This window comes from Echinococcus granulosus, assembly GCF_000524195.1.
Source record: "Echinococcus granulosus chromosome Unknown EG_S00012, whole genome shotgun sequence".
Classification (NCBI taxonomy): domain Eukaryota; kingdom Metazoa; phylum Platyhelminthes; class Cestoda; order Cyclophyllidea; family Taeniidae; genus Echinococcus; species Echinococcus granulosus.
In genome coordinates, this window is record NW_020170392.1 from 107,531 (window position 1) to 134,486 (window position 26,956).

Genomic DNA, 26,956 nt, shown 5'->3' on the forward strand with positions numbered 1-26,956 from the left:
CAGGACCTGCTAAGTGAATTATTTGTTGGTGATTTCTGATTGGTAAACGTGTCAATACGGTTACCACGTGACCCACGCATGCAATTGTTGCGATATCTGATTGGCCGCCACCGCGATGCAAGGGCGCTTTTGGCTTGTGGCCAACTCGAGAAGATTCAATAATCCCAAAAAATATAATGGGAAGTGCTCACAACTAACGCTGCTTAAAGGAAGATAAATAATTGCATCGCAAAATCACTAACAAAAATTGTCAACGCTACCTACTTGAAGGCCGACTAAACGGGGGCGGGTAGTAACCACATAGGTTCTAGATTCTTGAAAACTTAATAAACTCCCGCCACCCATATCTGTACAAAAAAACACTACCGGTGTGCAGAACAACTTGATATACTCCCAAATCACCAGCTTGGAAGCATACCTTCAGAGTAGGAGTAAGTAACACATACGAAATGTATTTAGATGTGCAAGCAGTTGTAAAAACAAACAGGAGAGGTGTACATCTGTTCCACAAAAAGGAATCCTAGACAACCTTTAATCGATCTAACTTGTCCACACTTCGATCCAATGCTGGACTTTTGAATAGAGATGTGTGAATTAAGTGTTTTCTACTTCTTTCTTCTTGCACAGTGTACATGTATAAATCACGGTTTGGCCTTCGTCCGCAGAACGAGTCTGCATGGTAACATAAGTCATTCGATTGTTACCGCAATAATAACAATCCCTCTTAACAGAGGGACCATCCAGAGTATTCACATCTAGAGAATTACCAGCTCCTCTTAAAGCCTCCTCCGACCTAAGGGTTTTCTGGGCATTGACGAGCAACTTCTGAAAGTAGGGTGAGGATTGAAGACTGGGAATTTCACAGCCAGTAGCACTTTCCGAGTCAAAAGCTACCTTCAAGCCGACAAACCACGACAGATAAGTGGGCGTCAAGCATTTTGTACATACAAGCGAGTCCTCGGGCGAAATTTTGTGGGGGAGAAGTGTGCCGCAAACATAACAAAAGTATCGATGACTTCGGTCAAGTCCATCGGGTGGCTTCTGGGGGCGCAACATGCCTTAAGGGCGCGCAGAGAGTGATCAGAAGGGTCCAAAATTCCACACTTGACTAGTTCATTGGTAGATTGCTTACCTCAATTAGAGCGCAATTAGTGGGACAATTAAAATAATGCGCCTTCATTGTCCATTTAATAAATGGGTCAAAAATATTGTATTTCATAAAAAAATCTGCCTAAAAAACTTTGCCGTGAATGACCACTGCCCACTATGTGTTATGAAATTCAGGGAATACGTAAGTGTGGAATAGTATTTTATTTACATGACACCGATGTCGTAATTTTGCATTCTACTTAACCGTCTTGAAGCGCTCTCTGTGGCATAGTGCGGGGTCCTTGCTGATAGTCTTCTAGCCCTTCTCCATGTTGGTACAATATGCCTCATTCCGACCTCGGGGGAGACTCGGGAGGCCACAACCTTCTGTTAGCGCTTTTCTAACATTCACGTAAGTATTTCGAGCAACATTAGTAGATACTTTCTAATATGCACTGTAGCTCCCCAAAACCACCGTGGGATATATGTATTCGGCACAAATAGTAAAGCTTGAGCTACAGGCATTGTCCAGTAACCAGGCCTCCCGACGCAGGTTTAATGCTGGACATCCGAAGCGGTCCCTCCGCCAAAATCGAGAGTTGAGCAATCAAAGTTTTACAGTGCTTTTTGTGAGTTATATAAGTTTCAAACTATTGTAATACGATAGTGATTTATCCCTCGGTTCTGGTGAGGCGCCACTTTTGTACTTCGAATTAGCCCCCTTGTACCTCGCTGGGTGGGCTGGCCTTTTGGGCCATGCCAATAGCCCAGACACCTTCTCCGTGCTGAATATATATATTCTGCCCGAGTATTGTGTCTTCTTTCGTCTTCAGGGAGTCCCGGGACGCTACATTGTCGGCAGCGGAAAGCGAACCCGATCTTGAAAGACATGTATCCTGATTTTCCACTTCTGCGTGATAAGTCTTAGTGGGGCGGAAGAAGTACATATGCTACGGATGGGAGAATGGTGATGATTTCTAACAGAAGGGTTGATGTTGACGTCTACCTTCGGCATCTCTCCCAGTCCCGTGTTCTGCAGAAAAGCTATTAACAACTGAAGCGACATTAGCCGTGGACCATCTGGAAGTTTCGTTACGGATTCCCCCTACTGTCCCCCATGGACCTGTTTTAAATCTTGTATTCCCTTATTCAAATCTGCTTTTAGGCCAGTGTTCCTGCATCTATCTATGGACACGCATGATGGCCGACGCAGTGTCAACAAGGGGAAAGAACCGAAGTATCCTGAAATAAATTTCACTCTAAAGCAAGTTGATGTACGGGTTGGAAGGGAGGGGAGCAGGGAAGCATCGACACGTACCTCTATCCCCTCCCACCCTATCCCAACATTGTGGGGGTTCTCCTCGCGGAACGATGCAGACTGTGCGTCCAGTGGTTCTACACAAAGCAAAAACCCTTCCCTATTTTGAATTACCGGCATACTACCTTCACGGAATTTGCATTTCTTTTCTCAAACGAAGCAGCCCAAATATATGCTCGGTCCCACGGTGCCTCCGCTTCATGCTTTTTGTTTCTTCCTTCAATTGATGCACATAATTTAGCAGTTTTTATTCACTCTTGGTGCTACGTTTGTGATTGGAAGTAAACTAGTGGCATCTGTTGAATAGTGAAAGAGTTAGCAATCTAAAACAACCCAAACATGGTATTACGATCACGTGGTACAAACAGCTCCTCTTGACTGCTGTGAGATGCATTGAGACAAAGTTATACCACAAATAGGCCCAGCATTCATTTATTCCCCACCAGGAGACCTAATTCAAGCTGTGGTGAAAAAAAGCAGGCGTAAATGTTTCCAAAAACTACATGCTAATGCTGCTTATAGATATTCGCCAAAAATAGCTCTCTCGTTATTTTTCCGCATTCAGGCAAGTCGAAAACCATGGGCAGGGTTGTGCTGCCGTAGAAGCTTCTGGGGTGGAGGGTGGGGTGAATGACAAGACTTTGGTGAATGAAATTAATTATGGGCGGAGTCCATCAGCCCTACCACCCCAAATGCAAACTCAGGAAGCTTGTTGTAACAACACCACGCGGTATTCCCTCGGGCAAGTGAAGTCAAGTTAGAAAAAAATTGTTATGATCTTGCAGTCGGTGGGATGGAGGCAGTAATACTCGCATCGTAAGTTCAACAAGCAATTTACGGATTGTACGTCGTCAGTCCACCGGGCTGGCTGCATAAAAGTGCCCTGGGCATGACCTTAAAGGTAGCCTCTGGTTATAGGGAATCCCCCCCTTCCACTCGATCTGTTGGAAAATTGTGGGCAGGGTCCCGGTATGAAGTTGACCCAAATGGCAGAACTGATAGATGATGCGAAACTTGAAGCCCATTCGGATGTGCTTTCTTAGTATAGGAATACTCGAGCCAAAAAATACCCGAGTTGGAGCCTGGGCAACTACAATGCGGTATTGGTGATGGCCGGTGGATTAGACTAGGAGGAGGGGTAGCCGTCACAAAACACAAAATGCGTGTGTACTCCTCACGTACTACATGGCGGATTTTGAAGAGTGGGAAGCATCACTTAATAATTTGCTCTCAAAGGTCAGTGGTGAAAATCCCACTCCAAGTCTCTTGTCACGACGCTTAGATGAAGTAGGCTCTTGGACAAAAGAGGACAAAGGACAAATCCACTCATAATTGCTTAAAAAGGAGAACAGTTTAAGCAAAATGCTTACTGGGCTGTTCTTGGCCCAGATTTAGGCAAACGAGTGAGTTTCACATGGTCTTAAGTGGTACCTTCCCGCCTTCCAAACTCATATCGACGAACACTACCATGTCATGTCGGCATATCAATAACTCGGAAGTGTTCATTAAAGAAATCACAGGTGTCATCTTCACAAATCGTGGAAAGCGTGGATGACCTCCATGAGAGTCTTCAATACCAGTTTTGAGTAATACCAGGGAGGATCGCATCGAGGTCAGGATGTCCTGTCATATGAAATTGAAATAGAGGATAATTGAGTGCCTACGTCCAGTGAATGAATGCCAGCTGCTTCAGCGAAGACCCCACAGTCTCAAGATATAACAGCACATTTATTACTGTCATTTATTAGGACACGAGGCTATATGATTAAACCTCCTCGAAGGTCACTCTGGTAGAATAAGAGCAGCTTATGCGTGTCGGTGAGGGTAACAACATTTGTGCAAGGAGGTTGGGTTGATTTCATGAAGGAAGGAGAGAGGGTGTGTGTGAATGTCGAAGTAGCGCTTGCCAGCAGGTCAAATGAAAGTACACGACACAAACGCACACACGCGCACAAGCGAACATGGAGGAAACAAATGCATAGAGATTTATACAAATTGCCGGGGCGAGATCAGCGGGGAAGGAAGCTGTACACATTCAGAACGCCATTAAATGCAGTGGGTCTATTTTACAGGTCTGTTCTTTGGGCGCCAGTCTTCCGATCACCCTCTCACGGTGAGGGGTGATCCAGAGGCCGTGAGGAGAGATAGGAGGGAGGGGAGGGGGGAGCAAAGTAGTCTGGTGATTCGGTATACACATGTACACCGAAAATACGCGAGGGAGGAATGGGCAATCCGATTCGCTTGGGCGGGGCTAAGTGTGGTGCGCCCAGACGAATAGGCAGTTCTTGGCTCAGGAGGAAGGGGTCACACTTTGCCCGAGAGGCGAATCGGGTGCCTCAAGATGAGAGGTAAGGGCTTTGGTTCGCTGAACAGCAAGACTGAGAAGAGCGTCGCCGGAGTCGTCGTGGGAGAGGCTGGCCTCGTCAAGTGGCGGTCCGACGCCCTCAAGGGGGTCCGCGACCACCACTGCGGTAGTGGAGGGGAGGGGTGTGGAGTCAGTGAGGGAGTCCTCGGTAGGATTACTGCGGTTTACGGTGCTACGACGACTCGGCCGACTATGCGTTGGCAACTTGCGCTCCCCACTCCTACCACCGCTGTTGCTGGTGCAGAAGTGGAAGCAGCACGAGGAACGGGTCGAGTTTTCATCCGGTGGAGGCATTTGTTCGTTTAGATTGGCCACCAGACTTCCGTCAAGGTTGTAGAAGATGTTAAGATCATCGAAGCACTCTGTCTCTATCATCTGAAGTGAGAAAAGCAGCTCTAGATGGTTGAGGCAGGAAGAATTATCACAAATTGGGAATTCGTATGCTAACGACGAGATCAGTTTCTCCCCCATCGTGGGTAATCTCATAGTCTTTTAATTGACATTCAAAAAGATTTTTTGAAACGGTTTTTGTGGAGTATGCTGAAAATGATAGTGAAGCTTTTTGGCAGCATTAATTGCCTTAGGCAAAGGCAAGCAACTAGAAAAGTGCTAGACAACGATCTTTGGTTCCCATGACTGTTTGCCAATCCGAGACAAATGGCAAATGATAATCTCGACTGACTTCATGACCCAGATCTTTTAACAGCAACGGCACTCATGCCAAACAGACGTCTGCACGAGAGAACTCAGACCTACCTCCTGTTGCCAGGGTATGGAGACGGCACCGGAGCAGAACTTCCGATAGAAGTTAACGTCCTCTGCCTCAAGCTTCACACCTTTGACCGTAGAAAATTGCTCAATATCGAGAACGTCCTTGGCATAAACAGCATGGGGCTGAAATAAAAACCTTGCTATCATTAATGAGGAAGATAGTAGTAGGTGTCAATAGGACTGAGGTCAAATGAATGAAGTGATCTTTAGAAAGTAGAACCTAAGTGGACGTTGAAAAGGTGCAATTAAAAGTAAGTGGACCATTTGAGCGTCAGTAGCCTTGTATCAGACAGAGGCGGCGCACCAAAAACGCAAGCCATAAAATTAATAACCTCCAATAAAGGACAAGAGTAACCAGACAGTAAAGTGGGACTGCTGAAGCATTTGTACTCGATTTGACATTTGAAAACATCAGGCAGAAAGGGGGACTTCAATCCCACCCAAGTGTAAATGCAGCAAGGTGAATGCAGGAATTAGCGTCCCCGAGAAAGCACCAATATGATCGGAATAGGTGAAGGTCGCAGCATTAAAAATGCATCCGATTCAAGTGTACTTTCGAAGGCAAATCAAATAATACGGTTAGGAGATCGAGTATTGGCTATATAGCGTAGGCCGAGATTAGGCGATTAAATGGCCACTCGCACCAGTGTACTCTTTCGAAAACGCTACGCTAGGAGAAATATCGGCTACAGCGGTAGTACGTAAGCCGAGATGCCAAGTGAGCGTACGGCGAGATACCGAATAGGCAGCACCGTTAAGACATTGCAGGAGGAAGGATAATCCACTGACGAAGAAGCGCTCAAAACTCTCCCAGTACATTCTGCAAACCGCCTTATTTGAGCCTTTTATTCCGACAAAGGAGGACGTCCTAAGAATGAGGTGGGACATCCAATGCCGAATAAGTGTACTATATTCTACGGGATGGATGCCATGCTAGGGAGAGGGAGAATCTGAGGAAAAAAGCCACATTTATGTGTATTATCATAACGTAGGATGGCATGATATTCATAAATGAATAAATGCCAAGCATCAGTCCGAATATCCTCCTCTACCTTTCTGTTACATTGATGGCAGGGGAAAGAGAACCTTACCTTAAAGGGAAAACTTTCCTGATTTTGGCTTCTGGATGGTAAACCTTAGTGTAGCGGAAGAAGTGCATATGCTGCGTCTAAAAATGACTTCCACCTTCGGCAACTATCCCAGTCCCGTGGTCAGTAGGAAACCTATTAACCACTGAAACGACACTAGTCGTAAACCACGGGAAAAAAGTTCGTTACGGAGCTGTCTACCGTACCTGTATGGAGATATCGATGAAGCAAACAAGCGATACTTCCTCCATCTCTCTACCACCTGATGGAAGGAAGATACATATGAATGGTCAGTACTGAAGTGGGAACAAAGCGACAAGGATGAACAGATGCGAAACATTACCCCCACAAATCTATTTTAAACTTCGCCCTTTATTAAATTATCCTGCTTTTTGGCCAGTGTTCTTACGACTAGCTTGGACAAAAGTGATGACCTGCTCATTTTCCCATCCCCAGTACAATTCCCAAAGAGAAAGAAACTACAGATGCAGTGGAATTGCCAAGATATCTCCCCAGTTGCACGCAAATTCAATGAATGGCGCGATCGGTTCGTGGGTGCTTTCCCTTGCAGCTCTGACTACGTTGTAATGGCCTACGCGGGAGGTTGACCAAGGAAAGCACCAGAAACAACGCCTATGCGGGGAGAGGGGGATATGCAATACCTTAATTGTTTGCTCAACTCTTCGTTTTGGTTACGCGGGGCTTAAGGCTCCGCCAATATGCCTCCGCTGGACAGTCCGGCCTCCAGGCTATGCTAACACATCATGCCCGAGTGATATGTCTTTTTCGTCTTCAGGGAAGAATATTATGCATGGCAGATAAAAGTAGAAAGAAGCTTTTTTAGTGTTGCTTGAAAGTCGTTTTAAATAACTGGTTAAAAGACTTACAAAAAGACCACAGGGATTAGTGAGGAGCCACATGATTGCGCCCATTATCCAGCTAAAAAAAAGCCACTAAGAGAGAAACTTCCCACTGTTGATACAATGAGGCTGTAGGGAGGCCTGTGCAACAATAGGCGGCCGAAACAGTCTGGATGTGGCCAATAACGGCCATTCATCATGTCAATTATTGAAACATATCTCTCAGGTTAAAAGGCGGAGATCGTTTCAAGATTCATCTTCCCAAGGGGTAGCGCGTAGCTACATTAAGGTAATCAACTCTCCCAACCCAAATAAGGGGGGAGCTGCTGACCTAAAAAGTGATTTTTATCCCGTCAAAATTCCTTTCACCCGGACTTCATGCTTAAAGTTGATCTCTTGTTCACAAGACCAAACCACTAGCCTTTTTTTTCTCGAGATAATTAGGGGGGAAAGAAAACTAAAAGCGTCATCAACCATTTTGACTTAATAAGTAGGCACCAAGTAGGGAAGTGTTTCTCCGATCACAACTAAATAAGCCAGGACAGAACTGACATAGTTATTATTAGTTAACAGAGGGAGGAAAACTGTTATTGTACAAAAGGATTGTGCAAGGACAAGATCTCACAAGACCTTTATGCCCCCAACTCCCACAACGGCACTAAGTAACAAAAACAATGGAAGATGAGCGAATTGGCCGTTTTCTTGGAACAATTAAAAACTTACATCTGGAGTGAAGGGAGGTTCGATGAGGCCAGCCTCGAGGCGTTTCCAGTTCGTGCCCTGGAACCAGAGATGTGCTTTCACGCCACTTGCGCCTCGATCATCACAGCCCAGCCGGAGAGACTTGTCCTTCTGCAGCAACTACAACCAAAGACAGAGAAGACGCACACCCGACTGAATAATGAACAACGAATAACTACCAGCTGTATGCAACTTGGATAAAAAGCATTTCGACTACTGATAGGACTGACAAACGTCTGCGTATTCAACAGCCCCGGTCAAGTACACCTATGGCCATTAGGTTATTGGGATGATAGTGTGGACGCAGGTCGTTCATCAAATTTCTATTGCGTTGTGACCTTCCTCTTTACATCGCCCAAAAACTAGCCACAAGCATTTCTCACCAACATGAACAAGCCCAACAACTGTAATCCACATCTGCAAAAAAGATCTTGAATACGGGCCTGAATAAAAAAGGGATTCAAAGGGTAGTGACGAGACCGCAGGGTGGATAATTTTGGGGGCGCATCTACGCGTCCGCCCATGCGCGTTGGGCGTGGTATAGCCAAAGCTTGAAGCGCGAGAAAGGAGATTAAGGGCAATCAGCCGCAAACATAAGCGGAAATGTGACGAATGGCTCGGCCTCTCATAAATAGCCACATTAAGCCATCCACCCATCAACACACGTATGTGGGCTAACAGCTTCTCAAGTGTATCGTCTGGCCATTACAGCGCCACTTGCACTAGCTTTGACCTTCTCTACCTGAATGAGGGAGATCATTATAGGTCCTTCATCGCTAGCACCAACTGACGGCATTGCCACACCTGTTCAGTCGATCTCCTTTCACGTGCTGTGTGAAAGATTCCCCCCCTACTTTGTAAGTTGGGATCAACAGAGCTTGAAAAGTATTGCAGCCCAAAAATGCCGCGACCTCGACCAGATCGCGGAGTCCCTGAGGCAACACTTCAGTGACAGGTCATCGCTTTTCAGTAAGTATTACAAATGATTGAAATTAGTCCTGAATGAAACCAATCGCGAGTGCGGACGTCTATAGTAGAAGTCTAACCGATGATAGGCTCAAGTTACTCATTTTAATCGGCAGCATACAGCCTACTGAACTTACAGATGTTCGTGTACGACCGAACATCACCCGCACTACAATCGCTGAGTACCAACTCGTGGCTAATTCAGAACAAAAGACCGCCATAATCCAGTCTGAGGACCGAGGCAGAGTCCCGAAATCCATGCAGTGCATCAAGTCAAACAACCTGACCTCCCCCGAACCTGATTTGCATCCCGACGCTAAAGCCGAGGAGATCCTCCTCTTGTTCTGTTGGCACTGTAAAGCCTGACACCACCAAGTTCTACCCTCACAAACAGTATCGGAGCCGTAAGTGCAGCACCACCAACCACAAGGATGGATAGCGCCAGTCCCGTCCACCCAACTCCAAGCCGGGTAAGGAAATGGGATGAGAGAAGGCCAAAAAGAGTTGGCCACTTGCACGACGTGACGATCGTCTTCCAAGTTAATGTGCCCGGCAGCATATGGTTTATTACCACTGGAATGAATGGCTACAAAGTCCGGCTATACATTGATACTGTCTCAGGTATCGTCAACCTGACTCGGTGAACCATTGGTCCATCACACCACTCGAACTGCCAGCAGTGCCCGCGGTGATCAAATGGAACTCTCTGGACACACGCAGTAGACTCAACGGCCTAGTCAGAACATATACTGATTTTTTCACTGGCCCCAAAGCCTCACTCCATGAATATTATGGCGCAGCTTACCCTTGAAAATCTGCTCACCACACGAAAAGGTGAAAACTTTGCACCAAGGTGGACCTTGTTGACATTCACCGAAGTGTCGTGAATTGCTGACAATTAACTCAGACCGCGGGCTTTTCCGACGCACACGACTACTTTTCGGTGTGAAGACTGATTCCACTACTTTCTAGGAAGTGATGGAGACAATGCTGTCTGTTCACCTGCATGCTGTCATCCTTCTGGATTTTCATCCATGTTTAGATCAATGAAAAGGGCCTCGAGTTAAACAATACTATGACATTCGAATAATAAACCAACACTACCAGAGCTGCAGGAATTTCACACTTCAACTGTTTTGAGTCGAAAAATGGGGAAAAGCAGATGATTAACGGCCTTCCCAATTGACCTTCTGGGTGCAGTTAGGCAATAACACGGCTATGTAATTGAAGTGTCTAATAGAGTACAAATAATTCACGCTCATAAAATGTAAATTGAAGTAAAAACAGTGAATTTAGGGGAAAATATACCACATCACAGTCTGGCATTTGTGGAGCTTGGATGAGCTTTATTCGACACTAGAGCGCATTAGTAAACATGATTTTGTATATTGTCACCACCTTATCGTGCAAATGGATACATTGTAGTAGGTTGATTGTTTACTTAACTCTCGGTTTTGGTAATAGGCCAGTCAGGGGCTCCGCCATTGTACCTCCTATGGGCAGCCTGGCCTTTGGGTAGCGCCGGTGGCACCTAAGCCCTTCTGTAGGTCAACAATGCACATTCTGCCCGAGTATTATGTATAGTTCCGTCTTCAGGGAAGTCTCGGGGCGCTACATTGGTAGAAACAGAATATAAACCAAATCCCAAAGGACATCTGCTCCTATGCCTATTGCTGAATGGTAAACCTGGATGTGACGGTAGAAGGGCATATGCTGCGGATGGAGAATTTGTAAGGGCCCCTGACACAAGGGTTGAAAATGACGTCTGCCCTCGGCAACTATCCCAGCCCCAGTCCCGTGTTCCGCAGTAATGCTATTCACAAATGAAGCGACAGTAGCCATGACTATAAACCATATGGAAATGTTCATTACGGAGCTGCATGAAAATATCAACGACATAAACTCTCGATACCTCCACTGGCTCGATAGAACCCAGATAGATACGACATGGCAGCACTGGAGTAAAAAGTGGGAAGGATGAACAGACACAAAACATTTTATTCCCCCAAAATAATTTCAAATCCCGTCCCTTATTAAATAAGTCTGCTTTTGGGCCAATATTCTTACGACTAATGATGGGTACGAGTGATGACCTGCGCATCCCCCCATCCTCCCGTCCCCCAGTACAGTTCCCATACAGGATGAAAATCCAGATCCAGTATAGTTGCCAAAAGGGATCAATGGTGTTGCATTTAGATATCCCCTCCATTAAACACAAATTAGATGACTGGCGCGGTTGGTTCATAGGTGCATCTCCTTACCCTTACAAAACCGAGTAGGTTGTGATGATTGACGCAGGATGTTGACCAAGAGGAAGCGCCAGGGAACGACATTCAAAAGAGGAGAGGGACAATATAATAGGATGTTTTTTTTTAACTCTCAAACTCCGCAATTGTACCTTCTACGGGTGGCTTAGCCTCCAGGCCTTCTCTACGTCGGAGATAAATAATATTCTGCCCTAGCATAATGTTTTCTTTCATCTTCAGGAAAGAATCGGGGCGCTACATGCATCAACGAAGCCATTAGAAACCAGAACTTAAGAAACCACAAGACTTCAATAGAAGCTCAGGAATAAGAAATGCCGCCACTAAGGGGGATATTAAACTGAAACAAACTATAAAAAATCGATTGATTAGGTTTAATGTCCAGTATACATAGAGAATTAAAGAAGCTACAAAAAACAAAAAAAACTTTTCAAGTGGACATGTATACCGAAAATAGAAGCACTCTCCTACAATTTCCTAACATGGTATCTCAGTTTCGGGTGGTATAATAAGGGAGATGTGACAGGGGTTGACAAGTGTTACAGGTACAAACACCTTGCACAAATATTCACTTCCTTCTTGGTACTAATTGAAGGAATGAATAACTATTTACGGGAAGTGCCACTATCGCAGTGTTCATTTCACAGAAAAAATAATAAGGACTTTTGATAAGCATCCTCCATAATAAAACAACTATAAAATCTTAGTCAATTCACTTCTTCCAAGGCCTACTCTGGAAAGAGCGCTTCATTATCACAAAAAAATTAACCCACAATTTTCGGTACATTCACAAAAAAAGGACCCCAATAAATGGTTAAAATATGCACAACTCTTATCGAGACGCCTTCTGGAATTTCGAACGTTCGATCCGTCTCATGAAGTCGTACGATCCTCCTCGAATACGTCTACAACAGCCAATCTCAAAATAAAAGATAAGAGGAATTGGGTAACATACAGAGGAGGTAAAATCTCGGACGACGTCACTAAAGCGTTGGTTGTAGGTCTCGGTGTCCTCACAGACCCGCCTATCGATTTCCTCGCGTTTGAGGCGTTCCCGTCGTTTGCGGAAAGGCGGCTGTCCCATTATCATCTCGTAGACAATGCAACCGAGACCAAACCAATCGGGACTGAAAGTGTAGCGCTCACCGCGAATCACCTCTGGAGCTGAAATGAATCACACAACAAACCATAGTCTGATTCTAGTAATGAACATTTGAGGTACTTCGCATGGTCGAGTGACTTAATAGGCTGTACTTAGGGTCCTTAGTTAAGTAAATGAAAAGGCATTTTTTTAGGATAAACATCAGATATTAAGAGTGGAGGTATTGTGATAGCTAGAGCTGTCAGTTCTTCGTTCTTGATAAAAAAAGGATTACATAATTTCGCCCATACACCACAGGAGGAAACCGCTAGGCTAGTCGTTAACGAGCTAGTAAATGGGTTTTCCTTATTTAAAGAGGGCTGATCGGTTTGGAAGGATGACAAACAGTGTGACGGGAAAGTGTCCTACTTCCTCTCCTCACAAACGTTAATCATAACTGGGAATTATGTGAATGAGGAAAATTAAGGGGGAAAAGAGAACAGGACATCCCTTCAGTCTTGGTGGCTTTAGACACCATTTCTTTGGCACGTCTGTGCGTCCATATTTGTCCCACTAAACAGTCCACCAGCCCTGTTTGTGCTTGTGCAGCCTACAACGTTGACTATACAGCAGGCAGGACCTTTCATGGCAATAGACAAGAAGTGGTTTGTCACAAAGATTTCCTGCTAATAAAATTCAGTATTCGCATCGTAAGTCATGGCAAAATGTTTGATTCGGCATGAAGTTTAAGCAAACCCGAATATCTGGAGTAGTTTTGAGGAATCTTCCGGACGCTGACGAAACACTTCTCTCCATGGGTTCCACAGATGCTATGGCATATAAATTCGGGTTACTTTGGTAGGCAACCGGATAATCTAAAGCTACTATGGCTCGAAATTGCCCCCTTTGTGGAAAACACATGATATTACTACAATAATTTGTAGGGTGGGGCAACAAGGCAAGATATAAGTCAAGAGTTCTACTTAAAGTATCAGAATATCATTAACAGTAGATTTAAATAGCATTGATAAAAGCAAGGATTTCCAAAGAAATTGAGGTAAATGAAAACGGAGGCCAGAGGAATGGCGATTAATAAATTAAACAAACACTTGTTGTAGTGAAAGAAAGCAAATATTCGATTTAGGAGAAAAAAATAACACGAAGGCGGCAAATGAATCAGGAAAGCTGAACGTGGAGGACATCAGAAACGCATGAGAGGATAAATGATTCATGAGCACTGAATGTGGAGGCGCTACTCACCGCAGATGAAGCAATGAAATGGGAATCGGAAACGATTTTTAAAGTGAGATGTAGTAGGCTATAGAAATGGACAGGAGACAATTGAAGGAAATTTAAATGTGCACATTTCTCAAGCAGAGCTACCAATCAGCATCTTTCAATATTTGGATGCATCTAGTCTAAGTATAGGGAGCTCCAAGGTATTGAAACCCCAAAAGTACCGTCCGCCATCACTACACAACCAAATTTACACAGCAGCTTGCCTACTGTGCCGTGAATTTTCAAGAGAGTGGAGAGACTAAATTTTACACAGTTTCCCAAACCTTCTGTTTCATCAAAGGGCAAAAGAACACATTCACTATTGAAAGGCTAAGTGGACTTAAGCGGTGAGCTCTAGCAGTAGAATTACGCCTGACTTTTTGGATAAATTTTGGAATTTGGAAGATATACCTGATAATACAACCACATAAAAATGATGCAGTACTCTTAGAACCGTATCAACACACACGCACACTACCCTAAAAGTGTTACACCTAAAAGGATAACCGGGATTATCACCCTATACCGTTGACGAACGAGGGGAACGCATGGAGTAACGCTGAAAACCGTCATTGTGAGCAAGCAGTTGGTGAGTTGAAGCTAACAAGAGTAAATGGGGCCCCCGTTAAATTCAGCATGGAAACGCAGGCAGAGGACTCCGGTATAAGGATATGGATGGCAAAATAGCACTGAGTATCCCATTTATCTCCATTCCACCTTCCACACATACGAAGCAAGTAGATGGGAATGCTTATGTATACTAACTTGTGAATAGATAAGGGCTATAACCAAAAGTACTTCCATCGGCAATTTTGATTGAGATGATGGATTGCGACAGAGGATTTGCAAATGCACAGGAGGGATATTTATCAGAGGGTAACGGAGGACTGAGTGCCGACTGGGCAAAATTTCTTTCATAACTGAAAGGAGACTTAAACTTCGGAAGGAACCGAAACTAACTGTGGGGGATGTTGAACTTCCTTGGCTAAGGAAGCAGATGTTAACAAAGGCTTACACATTTCACGAATTGGAGCAATGCCAGCAAGGGGAACTGAAAAGAAAAAGGGAAAGTCATGTTTGACCCTCCAGTAAGCCCCAAACAAGGGAAACTGTACTACTTCTATCCAAAGTACGGAAGTGAACTGGATTTGGAATCTCCGAGCATACGCAGAAAGAATTGAGGAGCGGTAAATAGCATAAAAAGAGCCATGAAGCTGGGGAGATGAAGAACGACACTAAGAATGGACAGTGCGACTCTATGTACTTTAGCATTGACGGCGATGTTTTTTGTTTATGATCGAGTAAACGTGCCACATTGGATGATAAAGGATTGACTGTAGTGGTCACAAATGGCTTATTTTAGCTACCTGAGCCATTGTCAGACCGTAATAACGGGTGGGACTGAACAAAAAAGCGACAATCGCCAAAAGCAACGAGGAAAATTTGATAAACATCCTATTTGAAAGCAGTAGAAGGTTCACATGCAGTTGAGCACCTCGGTGGAATGTTGATCAGTCAGGTCGTAACGTACCCAGGCGGAATAAAAAGGCAACACCACGCGAAAGTACAAATTTTAAATTTGATGTCTGTCAAAAAGTTCTAACAAGTAACCTGAAGTGAATTGAGTGCATTGCAAATGAGAATAATGGATTTCCCCCCACTACCAAACATCCCCAATACCATCGTTCCAGAGCGGTGACAAATAATAGATTGGATCGAGAATAACAATTGTGGCTCAAGTTCTAGGCAAGGCACACTGATTGAAGTACTTTCGGCCACTTAGAATCATGAAGCAGACATGTTGCACACGGATGAGAAGCGACCGATCGGATTGCTCCCGAGTATGATGATCAAACAGAAATGACCGCGGTGCAATTTAACACTAGAGGTGCTGGTCTTGGGTCTCATGGGGCACGAATGTAGCAGAGCCTGCATAAATTGTGGCTCTCATGTAGCTTTTACGATCTGGCCAGATGCGTTACTACACAAGCGAGAAGGAGGATGGTGAGAGGAAAGCAAGGACGAGCCATCACCAGTAACCATCCTATTCACCTAGGCGGGACCCAAACGACTTGGTGTTTTTGTTGTTTACTGATGGGGAAACTTAGCTACGCCACATGAGTACATTACTCATTTTTCCCTACGAGATGATAGTCATAGTAACAGGTTTTTGTACGTGTACGTCGATAAAATGAGTAGTTAGGCAATATATGGTTGGTCATGCAGGCAAATGAGTGGGATGCGAGTGGAGGCACACGTGCAGTGTGTTGTAGAAGGAAGACACTCGACGCATAAACAAGTGGACAATCGATCGACTGACTGATCAGTGCGAATCTAATCACCCGCTTCTGGCTAGAGTAATAGCAAGCGGATCTAACGGGGGTCTATGTGCTGCACTATGAAGTCCAAAGTTCAGTTTGAAGTAAAATTAAAAAATGACGGAGTAGTAAGAGTACACACACACACACACACACACACTCTCCATGCCAGAGTTTGTCAACGAAATTATGAGAGGGAGGCGGTAATAAAGGGAGCTCCCAGTGGAACCACTTTCCCCACAAAGGAAATTGAGACTACATACACATTACCAACCAGCGACACTTTCCATGGAACTGGGATTATAAGGGTCACGGGACCGGAAGCACAATAAACAGGGATTATGTGTGCATATGGCCGCAGGTAGCTAAGAGAAGTACAGTTCCACGGAAGTTCGCCTACCAGCTGTCTTGCCTTTTCATAGTCCTATCGGAAACAGGGAAAATTCGACATGGAGACAACTTAAGTCCCACCAGTACACACAAACATTTCTTTTCACAAAATCATGAGCCCATTTTAACTGGGCTCTGAGATGGTATAACGTCGGCAAGATGACAGCAACAATGGTCGTGGTGCCAATTAATCGTCCCTGGTGTGGATACGTCCACCATGCCAATGCTATTTTTACTCTCACCTTAGTGGTTGCTACTGTCGCTGCTGCTACACCATCAGCCGGGGACAGAACTGCGCAAATGAGCTATAAATAATGAGCACGTAGCCCTGCTCCTCCGCGTAGGACATGAATACAACCCTTCCACACGGTCCACAGTAGGAAGTTGAAAGGATGGAGATAGGATCCGGCTAATTAATGCATCAAAATGTCTTCAGAGAAGTCTCAACCGGGCTACCGTGATTTGTAAGGAGGAAGTGGATCACATTTTACTGCCAATTGAACCGATATGGGATGCTTTGGTAAGAATATACCATCACCTAAATGGGGAGATTAACTATGTTTAGATAATTTTTTGAGACCCTACTGAACCACACTAAAATTTAATATGTAAATATTTAAGCAAAATCAATCCTTAAGGTAATATTTGACAGTCTAGTGTCAACTCTGCGAAAACAAAGTAAGGACTTAATGCCAGCAAAAATAACATGAAATATTTAAAGCCACGAGACTGATATACTAAATAAATTAGGAATTTCTACATAGATGCATAAACTCGATTCATATTTTTAATGTAGTTCATTGTGGAACTATGCACGAGAGTAATGTGGCCAGAGGCACCCTTACCCATGTAGCCCGCAGTGCCCACTCGACCCTTGAGAGCGCTATGAGGGGTGATTTCTACCGCCAGACCGAGATCCGATATCCGAAGGTGACCTACACAAAATAAGAGGCAACGGCAAAACCATCAGACGCTCTGTCTAAAGTTTTGACCCACAGACTTGTCGATCGCAGTCGAGATATAATGTGGGTAATAAGGTGTTTACCTACAAAAAGTAGATATAAAGCGCATTCAGGCCAAGATGAGGCTTTATTCTCGAAAGTTTAGAAGGACCTGCCACAGGAACTGTAATACCAACAGCAGGAAGTGAGAAGTTTCATGCTATTACTATCAATAACCGGTGCACATGTCACGAGCCAGTTCTGCCACTATTGACAAGGCTAGCATGCAACAGTGGTCGAGGGCGCATTCTTTCTGTGGACCTAAAGTTGGACATTTTATCCAATGCTGAATTGGTTGCTGATGTTCAAAATTTGGAACTCATCTTCATGAAAAACAGAATTTCACTCGGTGTTGTTATTGTAACAGAATATGCTTGGCCAGGCAGGCCTCACAATCTCTACAGCTGTCGGGCGCCATCTTGGTGGTATGCCATTCCATTCGTGACATTTAAGTTAACCACATACCAGCCTGTTTGTCATTTACAGAGAGAACTGGGACGTTACATCTTATTCAAAATCAAGAATTCCACAAGTGATTTTAGCATTCACGTCTGCAGCTGGTTTGAACTAGTCAAGGAACAAATCGTGACACCCTGCATATCAGTACGTGAAAGGCACAAGAATAAGTAACTTGCATAAGCATGCCGTGGACATGCGAATGAAAAAAAGTATTGCCGCCCAAATTGAACGTATCAATCTGGGGCAAGGAGGCTAATTCAGACTCCTAGTGTCCAGCTCTTCCACGTAATTAACACTCAAGACATTCATCGAAGTCCATGCATATGCAGGGGCGTGCACAGAGGCAGAGAAGACGATTGTCTGGGTGCACTATGTGGGACAATTAGATGCCGTCGTTTTAAAAACTGCACAATAGTGAGTGGTTTCACTTTAGATTCTCCAATAGACCACTTCCAACGGCGGTGGCATACACACACTCACGCAAGCAGTGGGGGAAGAGAGCAACTGATTGCATTATCAAAACGGTCAAATTTTCTGGACCCTTCATAGTCCTCATTGGAGCAGCCTATAAACTCCAGTGGATATAAAAGTCAAGACCAGAATGTCACTACAGCACTAAGTAATGTCGGCAAGATGGTGGCCAGGCGATAAGAATACAGTATATTTTATTACACTACCTAATCCTACAATACATGGGGATATTGGAAAGAGGAGTTGGCAATGGTATCTTTTGTGCTTTCAGGGATAAACTAGGTTGCCATGAGATAGCGGAATCACCTGAAGCAAATATGTATGTCCAAGGTGGAATTGGTTAAATGACAGTCAAAAACGCGGATATGACAGTAAGGAAATACGCTTGGAAGGATCTTGGGAAAACAAACTGTCTTCATGTGATGCAGATAAATCCTAGTACAATTTCAACTGTAGTAAGCAAATTATTTTTTCATCGAGACGGGCCAGTAAGATGAATGAACACAAGAGGGGGAGAAAAATTTCAAGGAATATCAATGATATCTAGGCAGGATGCGTTTTGTCATGAGGAGTGAACTATTATCAACAAAATGAACCCCACCCAAGTACCATCAGTTGATGGAAAAAATAGTATTGTCTACAAGGAAATGAACAACAGCGTGAGATAGACCTAAAAGGCTCACTCTCGCATTCAACGATGCAAATTACGTCTGAAAAGCCCAACAAGAACACACAAAGCCAACCCATTTCACCACGTGACATTTAACACATTACCAGAACCGAGCGTATACATTACAAACTTTCTTCCTTAGCACCATTATGACACAAATCTATGAAAAATGCCAAAAGCAGTACCTTACACAAGTGCGGCTTAAATAAAACACCTCGATACACCCTTTGATCTCTGTTGGACCGCGTGCAATGCAGAGAGAATAAGATGGTTACGCTGAGAGGTGCGTTCTATTACTCCATATCCAGCATCACCGCCAGTTCTAGCCGAAGTTTGGACCTGAAAGGGACCGCGACTTTTTAATCCCCCACGTTAGGCGCGGTGGGAGAGGCAGGTACCAACTACGAGCTACAGAAGCACAGTAATGTGCATTTCCGGAGCCGGTAAATGAACTGCAAACAGCACAAACACACCCGTGCGGCTGTTCTACTATTGACATGCTGCGACCACCAATAAACGGCCTGGTGAGACCAGGCCCCCAATTGTGCCTTCTAGAGGCTATCAAGGTGATAAAAAGGTCCGACTGACTATAAATAAACAGGGAAAACTTTAACGCATACACCTGTGCGTGCGGCCATAGTAGCAAGTGGTGTGTTTACCTGCAAAATGTATTCCTAATGATCCATCACTATAGGCGTGACATGAACAGACAGGTCTTCTGTACAAATAATTCATGAGTATAATACAAAAAAAGGGTGTAAAGGGAGCAACACCAGGGAGAAAAAAGGTACAAAGGGTGTGAAAAGAATCCGGGTTGTTCACACGGACGAAAAAAACCGAATTATGTAATGCCCTCAAGGGAATTCTCACTGGTATTTTCAGATCAAAATCATTTGTTGAACACGAGTTTCCGAGGAAAAAATCAAAAGGACGGGATGCCTACCTAGTCAGATGCTCAGCAAAAGTGAAAATTATTGCCTGGCTAGAAAAACGTTAAAAAGATGGATTGCTTCATGGAAAATACCAAGAGAGATGAAGGCAAAAAAAGCGACTCCAGGAAAGACTAAAGTACATCCACAATGGCGACTCACCTTGATCGTCAATGAGAATGTTTTCAGGTTTGAGATCACGGTAGACGATGCGCAGGGAGTGGAGGTGTTCTAGACCCAGTGTGATTTCTGCGGCGTAGAAACGTGCTCGACTCTCGGGGAAACCCGCGGTGATGCCCATATTATGAATGTGGAACTTGAGGTCGCCCCCATTCATGATAGTCAACACAAGGCATAGCGCATCCTTCGTCTCAAAGGTGTAGGCCAGACTCACCTGCATAAGTGTAAATCACACGGTGGAGTGAAGGCCTTCCACTTCAAGCTCACATTGAGAATGTTAGAATGGTGCGTTACGATGAGGTAAGATGAGTGGAAAAAATCAACTTTGAGAAGCAGAGCCAGGGCAATTCATCCACCGAAAAAAAAATAAATGAATAGTAACGGTAGAAAAAGCAGAGCATTTAAAAAAAGCAAAAAAGAAGCGGGTTATACGAGAAGATTTAACATTATCAGCCGAAAGCCAATTGTGGGAACCCTCACAATCAGTATTACTTAGTAAGTAGGCAATTTTGTCATCATTAGAAAAGCAAGAAAATGCAGACCCAAGACTTTGGTAAAAGTTATTTTTTAGTAAAAAAAGCCCACAATATTTCGGAGAGGAAGGCTGAAAGTGGTAATGAGAGAGAGAGAGAGAGAGGAGAGAGTGTGAGAAGCCTTAGCAGTCAAGTGCTGGGAGTAATTGCCCATGGATGACAGGAATCCGTATAATTTGAAATGCAACTGTAAAAGTAGCTGAGTTATTGCTTCCCTTTCGCATGATGTGAAAACCTCACGAGCGACCAGATGTAGGCGCAGGAATGCTAGTGACATCAAGTACACGTCAAATAGTTACACTTGTCAGGTGTAGAGCGTCGCATAGGGGAAGTATAAGAACGGGCTGAATTCATAGCATTTGTTCAAAATATCTCCCAAAGAATCAAAAGGGAGAAAAAACAATTATCAAGAAAAGGGGCAAGATTTGGCGAAAAACGGTTTCTTTAGTTGGTAAAACAGTACCTTTTAATGAAAGCGACGAAAAATGCGAGGTGGAAATGTGGAAGAATAGTTGATGTCAAGTGAAAATCCACCAAACTGAGGCTAATGGACAGAAATGTACATGTACCAGTTTATGGTTATTTAATAAGAAAATTTGCCCATTTCGAACTCCCTAAAACTAAGGTACAAGCGGAAGAGATGAATGTGAGGAGTGGGAGAGGACCAAATAAGTGATTTAGTAATAGTCACTGGGTGTTTTAAGCGACGGCTCAGTCCTCAAGGGTTCGGCACGAAGCGTACCAAACGGACGTTTCCAATAGGTGGAAGGCGCTCAGCTGCTGGGTCAACACTAAAACGCCCTCCACTTTTGTGCTAGCCAATGTGCGTTTTTTCTTTCACAAAGTAGGTAAAACCACAGAATACAGAGAACTTGTCTTCAGTCGCAATTTTATCCTAGCAATAGAGCCATTTTGTAAGCAGAATATCGAAGGTGAGTTGAAACGACGATCGACTAATGTAAATAGCACAAATAAAATTAGGAAGAGAAACATTTAAGAGAGCTTAATTATATAAAAGCAGGAATAAGACTTGTAAGCTTGGCAAGTGACATCCTTATCAAACCAAAAGAGGGAGAAGAATGACCTGTTGACGAAGTAAAATAGTAACTTCTAAGGGTTTCCCGTCAAGCTTAGCAAACCACACTAGCGAATTATTACAACCGAAAAGGTTGCATTGAGGCACACGAAACATCTGGTCGGACGGAAAATGGGTGGAAAAGAAACAGGTTAAGCAAGTAGACACCAGTGAGTGGAATTGTCCAAAAATGAGCGCATGTTACGATAATGCACTGGAATAACACTGCATTGTTTGACTAATGCATTTATGATGCTGGTCTCTTCAAGAACGCCATTGTGCTAACATTATTACATGTAATGAAACTAACCTTAGATAAGAGGCATAAAACATACCCTTCTAAATAGTCTTAAAGCAGCCTTATGCGGGTTCATCAGACCCTTAAATAATCATAAAAAAACTTGTACCAAAGGATACGCTCCCTTATTGCGAAAAGCGACTGATGAGTGAAAAGTTTTTATCCGGTTGTACTCCAAGCCAGCTTCAAAGGAGGGTGACACAACTTATTAGCTTTGACGAAAGGGCATGAAAAGTTAATACACGAGATAGAAAGCAGTACGCGATGAATGGTTAGTAAAAATCGGGTCAAACTCACAAGTTGACAAAACATTACCAGTTGGTTGCTAATAGAGTTGAATGCGGCTCCAAAAAATCAGTAAAAGCAGTATTAACGTGTCTGTCGCGTGTAGGATAAAAACAGCACCATCATAAGAAATAGGTGGGAAGACCCGCGGTATTAGGACTAGGAAGATGAGTTGGATACATGCACAACGAGTGTTTTACGATGAATCGATGTAATGGGAAAGTCAATGTAACACAAAAATGAAATTTATCAGCTCCAGTGGGCGAGAAAATGAGGCAATAGATACGGGGCTGATAGACCTACCACACAACTGTAGCAAGAAAAAGTATCGAGAGGGATAAATCTACCCCTTTCTGCTTGTACTCAAAAGGATCCTCTTTTCTACATACTCCAATGCGGCAAGCTTTTTGTCTTACGCCTCAAGGAATGCTTAAGAAGCCTTATTACAAGACCCACCTGATCATGTTACTCACGTAGAGGAAAGCTCAATAAATGTGAGGGGCGGAGTCACACCCTGACACATTCATTGTACGCATACAACACACTGAAACCAGTAAACCAACCAGTGGGTACAAACGGACAAACAACTATCGGCAATGGAAGATGCCCATTACTAGAGTAGTGCCTACCAAAAGCGGCAGGTCCTGTTTTGGATAGCTCATAACCACACAATAAAGAAGGCACGTGTTCAACACAGTTACCAAAATCTAACACTAGTACTTTGGTCGTCTAACTCTTGGTTTTGGTAAAGGGGACACTTTGGGTCTCCGCCATTGTGCCTTCGCCAGGTGGGTTGGCCTCTGGGCCAAGTCAGTAGCCCCAATCCCTTCTGCATGTCGTACATGTATATTCTGCCCGGGTAGTATGTCTTCTTTCATCCACAGGGAAGTCTCGGGGCACTACATTGGCGGCAGCGGAAAGCGAATTCGATCTTAATGGACATCTATCCTGAGTGACCAAAGGGAGCACCGAGGATGATGGGTTATATAATGCACTGGTTGCTATTTTTTAACTTTTGGTTCGGGTAAAGGGAGCACTTTGAGTCTCCACAGTTGTACCTTAGCTCGATGGGCTGACCTTCGGGCTGTGCCAATGGCCCCAAGCTCCAATACCCGAGCATTATGTCTCCTAGTCTTCAGGGAAGCCTCGAGACGCCATAAACATGACTACCAAAAGCCCATAGCCAAAAAATTGTGACATCCCAATACCGTTTTAGCATTGACGAAATCAAAACTGTCTTCCAGAAATAGCTTACACAATTGAGCTAAGTACATAAATTAACTCGCACAGGACAGGATCAGACCAAAAAACCACCGAAGTGGATTCCATTTGCATACAGTTAAGCAAAAAAAACGGTCCATTTCAAGTTATTCACATAAAAGGAACGCGAAGAGGGGAATGAGAACAGTCTTCCAGGGAGATCAACAATGATCAATCTGCACCCTAAGCACACCTGTCAGAGCAGAAAACATCTACCCACGTTAGATAATGGACAGAAAGAACCAAGGAGCCGGTCTGGTAGCTCGGCATGAAAGGGAGAAATCACCTTCAGTATTGAGTATAGAGAAAAAACGTTGCATAAATGCAGAAACAAACCTCAAACGATGCAGAACGGTGGGAAACGATCAAACGAATTCAAACCTATCAAAACAGAAGGCTTACTAAAAAATCTACCCAGATAAAGGTAATTCCAAAAAGTGAAAATAAGAATAATGGATTCATTAGACTTTTGAGGATAATGGTGAACAAATCTTACCACCAGTACTACTGTACCGTAGTGGAAGTAGGCACAATTAAAAAATTTAGAGCTTTACTTTTAAAAAACTTGTAATGAAAACCAACTCCAAAATGGTAAAGCATTCTAAGGTAATTACAACGAACCAGTTTCAGCAATCTTACCATATTTAACTTTTGGGAAAGCAGTAATACGGAGGTGAAATGGATGTACGTGTGAAAAAAACGCTCAGCTTGGAAGTTTCGGTGCCAACTTATTTGTCTATTATTTAAAAACGGGCAATAAACAGAGAATCACAATGATTATATACTGATCCACATAATTGTTATTAAGATAAAAAAAAATCAAAATCCTGTATCTACGGCTAAAAACCGTTAGATAAAAATTACGTCGAAAAGAATATTAATTCACTCCAAATTTTCTAAGAGCCCGTGAAAATATTTTGATAGAAATACAAATAGTAAAACTCCCCAAAAGATTATTTATGCAGATAACTAACTAGTTCATAACACTTGCTAAATGGGAAAAACGACTTGACAAAAAAGCCAAGTGGTTCAGGAATGTGCAGTAAATAGAAAGAGAATTGTCAATGACAAAGTTTTAAGTACGTATAGACATTATTCTCCTTAAAGCGTTAAATTCGGACCAAGAGTTCCCAGTAGCTTCGCTTTTTAGATAATTAAAGTGGTTAAGTGAATGTAGCAGCCTCAAATCAAGCATAGAACAAATGCTCACAACAAAACGCGAATGCACTTTCTGAAGAATCTTCTTCTCGGCATAGGCTAACTGCTCTCCATGTCGTTTCTTAATCCGTTTTTTCTCCAACTTCTTACAGGCATAGAGCTTCCCTGTCGCTCTGACTTGACAGGCGCACACCTCTCCAAAACCGCCTTTGCCTAACACTCGGTACATACGAAATGTGCCCTTCGTGACAGGTTGCCTGAAGATAGAATATCAATCTTACAATGCGTACAAAGACAAAATTAAAGTGGGGGATGAGAAAGGTTAACAAAAGAAGCGATAATGACCAATATTTAGAATCGTAAAAAGAAAATGTAGTAGTTACTTACATCTCGAGCCATTTCCATTGCAGATAACGGTCAAAGTACATGGTTTTTGTAAATGCAAGAAAAACTGTGAACCTAAGCCAAGATTCAGCCAGACTAAAACTATGTATACTAAATGGGAAGTTACTTGATTAAACCGGCAAATAAACCCCGGGGTGGACTCTCTGATGATGAAAGATTATTGATACGATCTATAACACCACTTGCACACTCATCAGGAAAGTGTGTTATTTTAGAGTGAGCCTGAAAATGTGAAAAGTAGTGCATGCGGGAGTTACCTCGAGATGTAGGTATTTTTCAACTATTTCAGCAGCAATTTCACGACCCGACTCTTCAAGATTAACCTCATAAAGGTCCTAAACCGAGGTCAATATACTATACGGATTACAGTAAGATCTAGAAATTCAATGAGATTTTTCAGTGTTGGCTTTGAATAACAGTAACACCAAAACAACTTTTTCCCAATTGGTTGTTGCAGAACTATGTAGTTGTAGGAGATATCTACAGTATCAGAAACTAAAACGCGTACTACCTAGCATCTGAAGAGTTCTTCGTGCAATGCTAACGTGAGGAAATGCTAGAATGTCTTTCCACTTCTTACTTCGACCCTTATCTTTGCTTGTTCCACCTGAATAATATAATCAAATAGACAGTGACATACTTTCTTTCGCCTTTATGTATACGGTGTTAGCAACAATGTTCTCGAGTTCCATTTTTGTTTCGAGGATTCGCGCGTCACAAAAACCAAATACTAAACTTATTAAAAAACAGCAAAGAACCCATCAGTCAACGGTTTGACAAACTATGGGCGTACGAATACTCGCGTTTCTCCGTGGTGAGTAAAAACAAATATTTTTTGGCACCTAATAATCAATTCAAAAAACCTAAAATCGCGCAAAAAATCGGCTAAAAAGGCTGAAAAGATGAAAAAAACTCTACTGGTACGATGAAAAATAAACATATGTAACTACCCAAATTGTTATGATGCAACATAACCACAGGGGCTGCATGTGAGGGATGTGCCCACTCATGACTAAGCAGAATCTACCTAGACTTTAGCACAATTTTAATCTAAAACGGTACCAGGTCAAATCATCCATTCGCTAAAATAACCTAAAAGGTAAATGCAGGTATTAGAAATGAAACCTCCATTACATGTATGGCTTAACATAGAAGTCAGCATTGCCACACTTTATTAAGGTTTTCGCAGTACCCAACCGTATTTGCACTTGCATAGCTATACGTACATTTGTGAAATTCTATGAAATTTCACGTAAATTTTAATTTCAATCATTTAAACCGAACTCTGTATTAAATCACTCCATTCAAATTAAAAACAGAATTTGGCATTTTTAGGTCTCAATACCTTCGTCATGTCATCAAGGGGATGTGAACTTCAACGCAGTAATATTCCTCGTTTCAGCACTACTGCCTGTAATGGTGATTCCAGCCTTAAAAAAAAGATTTAAGACACTGGGTGCTGCATACTAATAATTTTTATGACCCAGTCGTACCATCATGGCTTTCAGTGCAAAATAAATAAATGATAATTCGCACTTAATGCTTTTTATCATTTTGCTTTTCATTTAATGTTTTCTTGGAGGAGCCTCAGAATTATTTTAAAAAAGGTGACATTATTTTAATCCGCCATATTCGCTTGCGGCTAGCTGCAATAGTTTTATCGTTGATGGTTCTGTCTAGCTTCTCAACTTAGAGATCCTAGC

The 26,956-nt window shown here is 43.2% G+C and overlaps 2 protein-coding genes across 2 annotated transcripts; both read right to left on the reverse strand. All coding sequences in view use genetic code 11, as the record gives it.

Moving 5' to 3' along the window:
* Positions 1-594: 594 nt before the first annotated feature.
* On the reverse strand, positions 595-1,056 carry EGR_02567 (DNA-directed RNA polymerase I subunit RPA12; the record flags this gene model as incomplete). The annotated part of the gene is made up of 1 exon (XM_024491816.1): positions 595-1,056. One exon carries the CDS (start codon positions 1,054-1,056, stop codon positions 595-597), a length of 462 nt encoding a protein of 153 aa, XP_024353631.1.
* A 3,641-nt stretch (positions 1,057-4,697) lies between these two features.
* Positions 4,698-26,467, reverse strand: EGR_02568 (G protein-coupled receptor kinase; the record flags this gene model as incomplete). Its single annotated transcript, XM_024491817.1, has 15 exons — positions 4,698-5,147; positions 5,529-5,666; positions 8,215-8,352; positions 8,382-8,468; positions 12,418-12,626; positions 17,375-17,464; positions 20,183-20,453; positions 24,901-25,105; positions 25,236-25,307; positions 25,360-25,475; positions 25,511-25,588; positions 25,621-25,733; positions 25,765-25,860; positions 25,894-25,988; positions 26,388-26,467. The coding sequence occupies 15 exons, from the start codon at positions 26,465-26,467 to the stop codon at positions 4,698-4,700; spliced, it is 2,238 nt and encodes a 745-aa protein (XP_024353632.1).
* Positions 26,468-26,956: the final 489 nt, after the last annotated feature.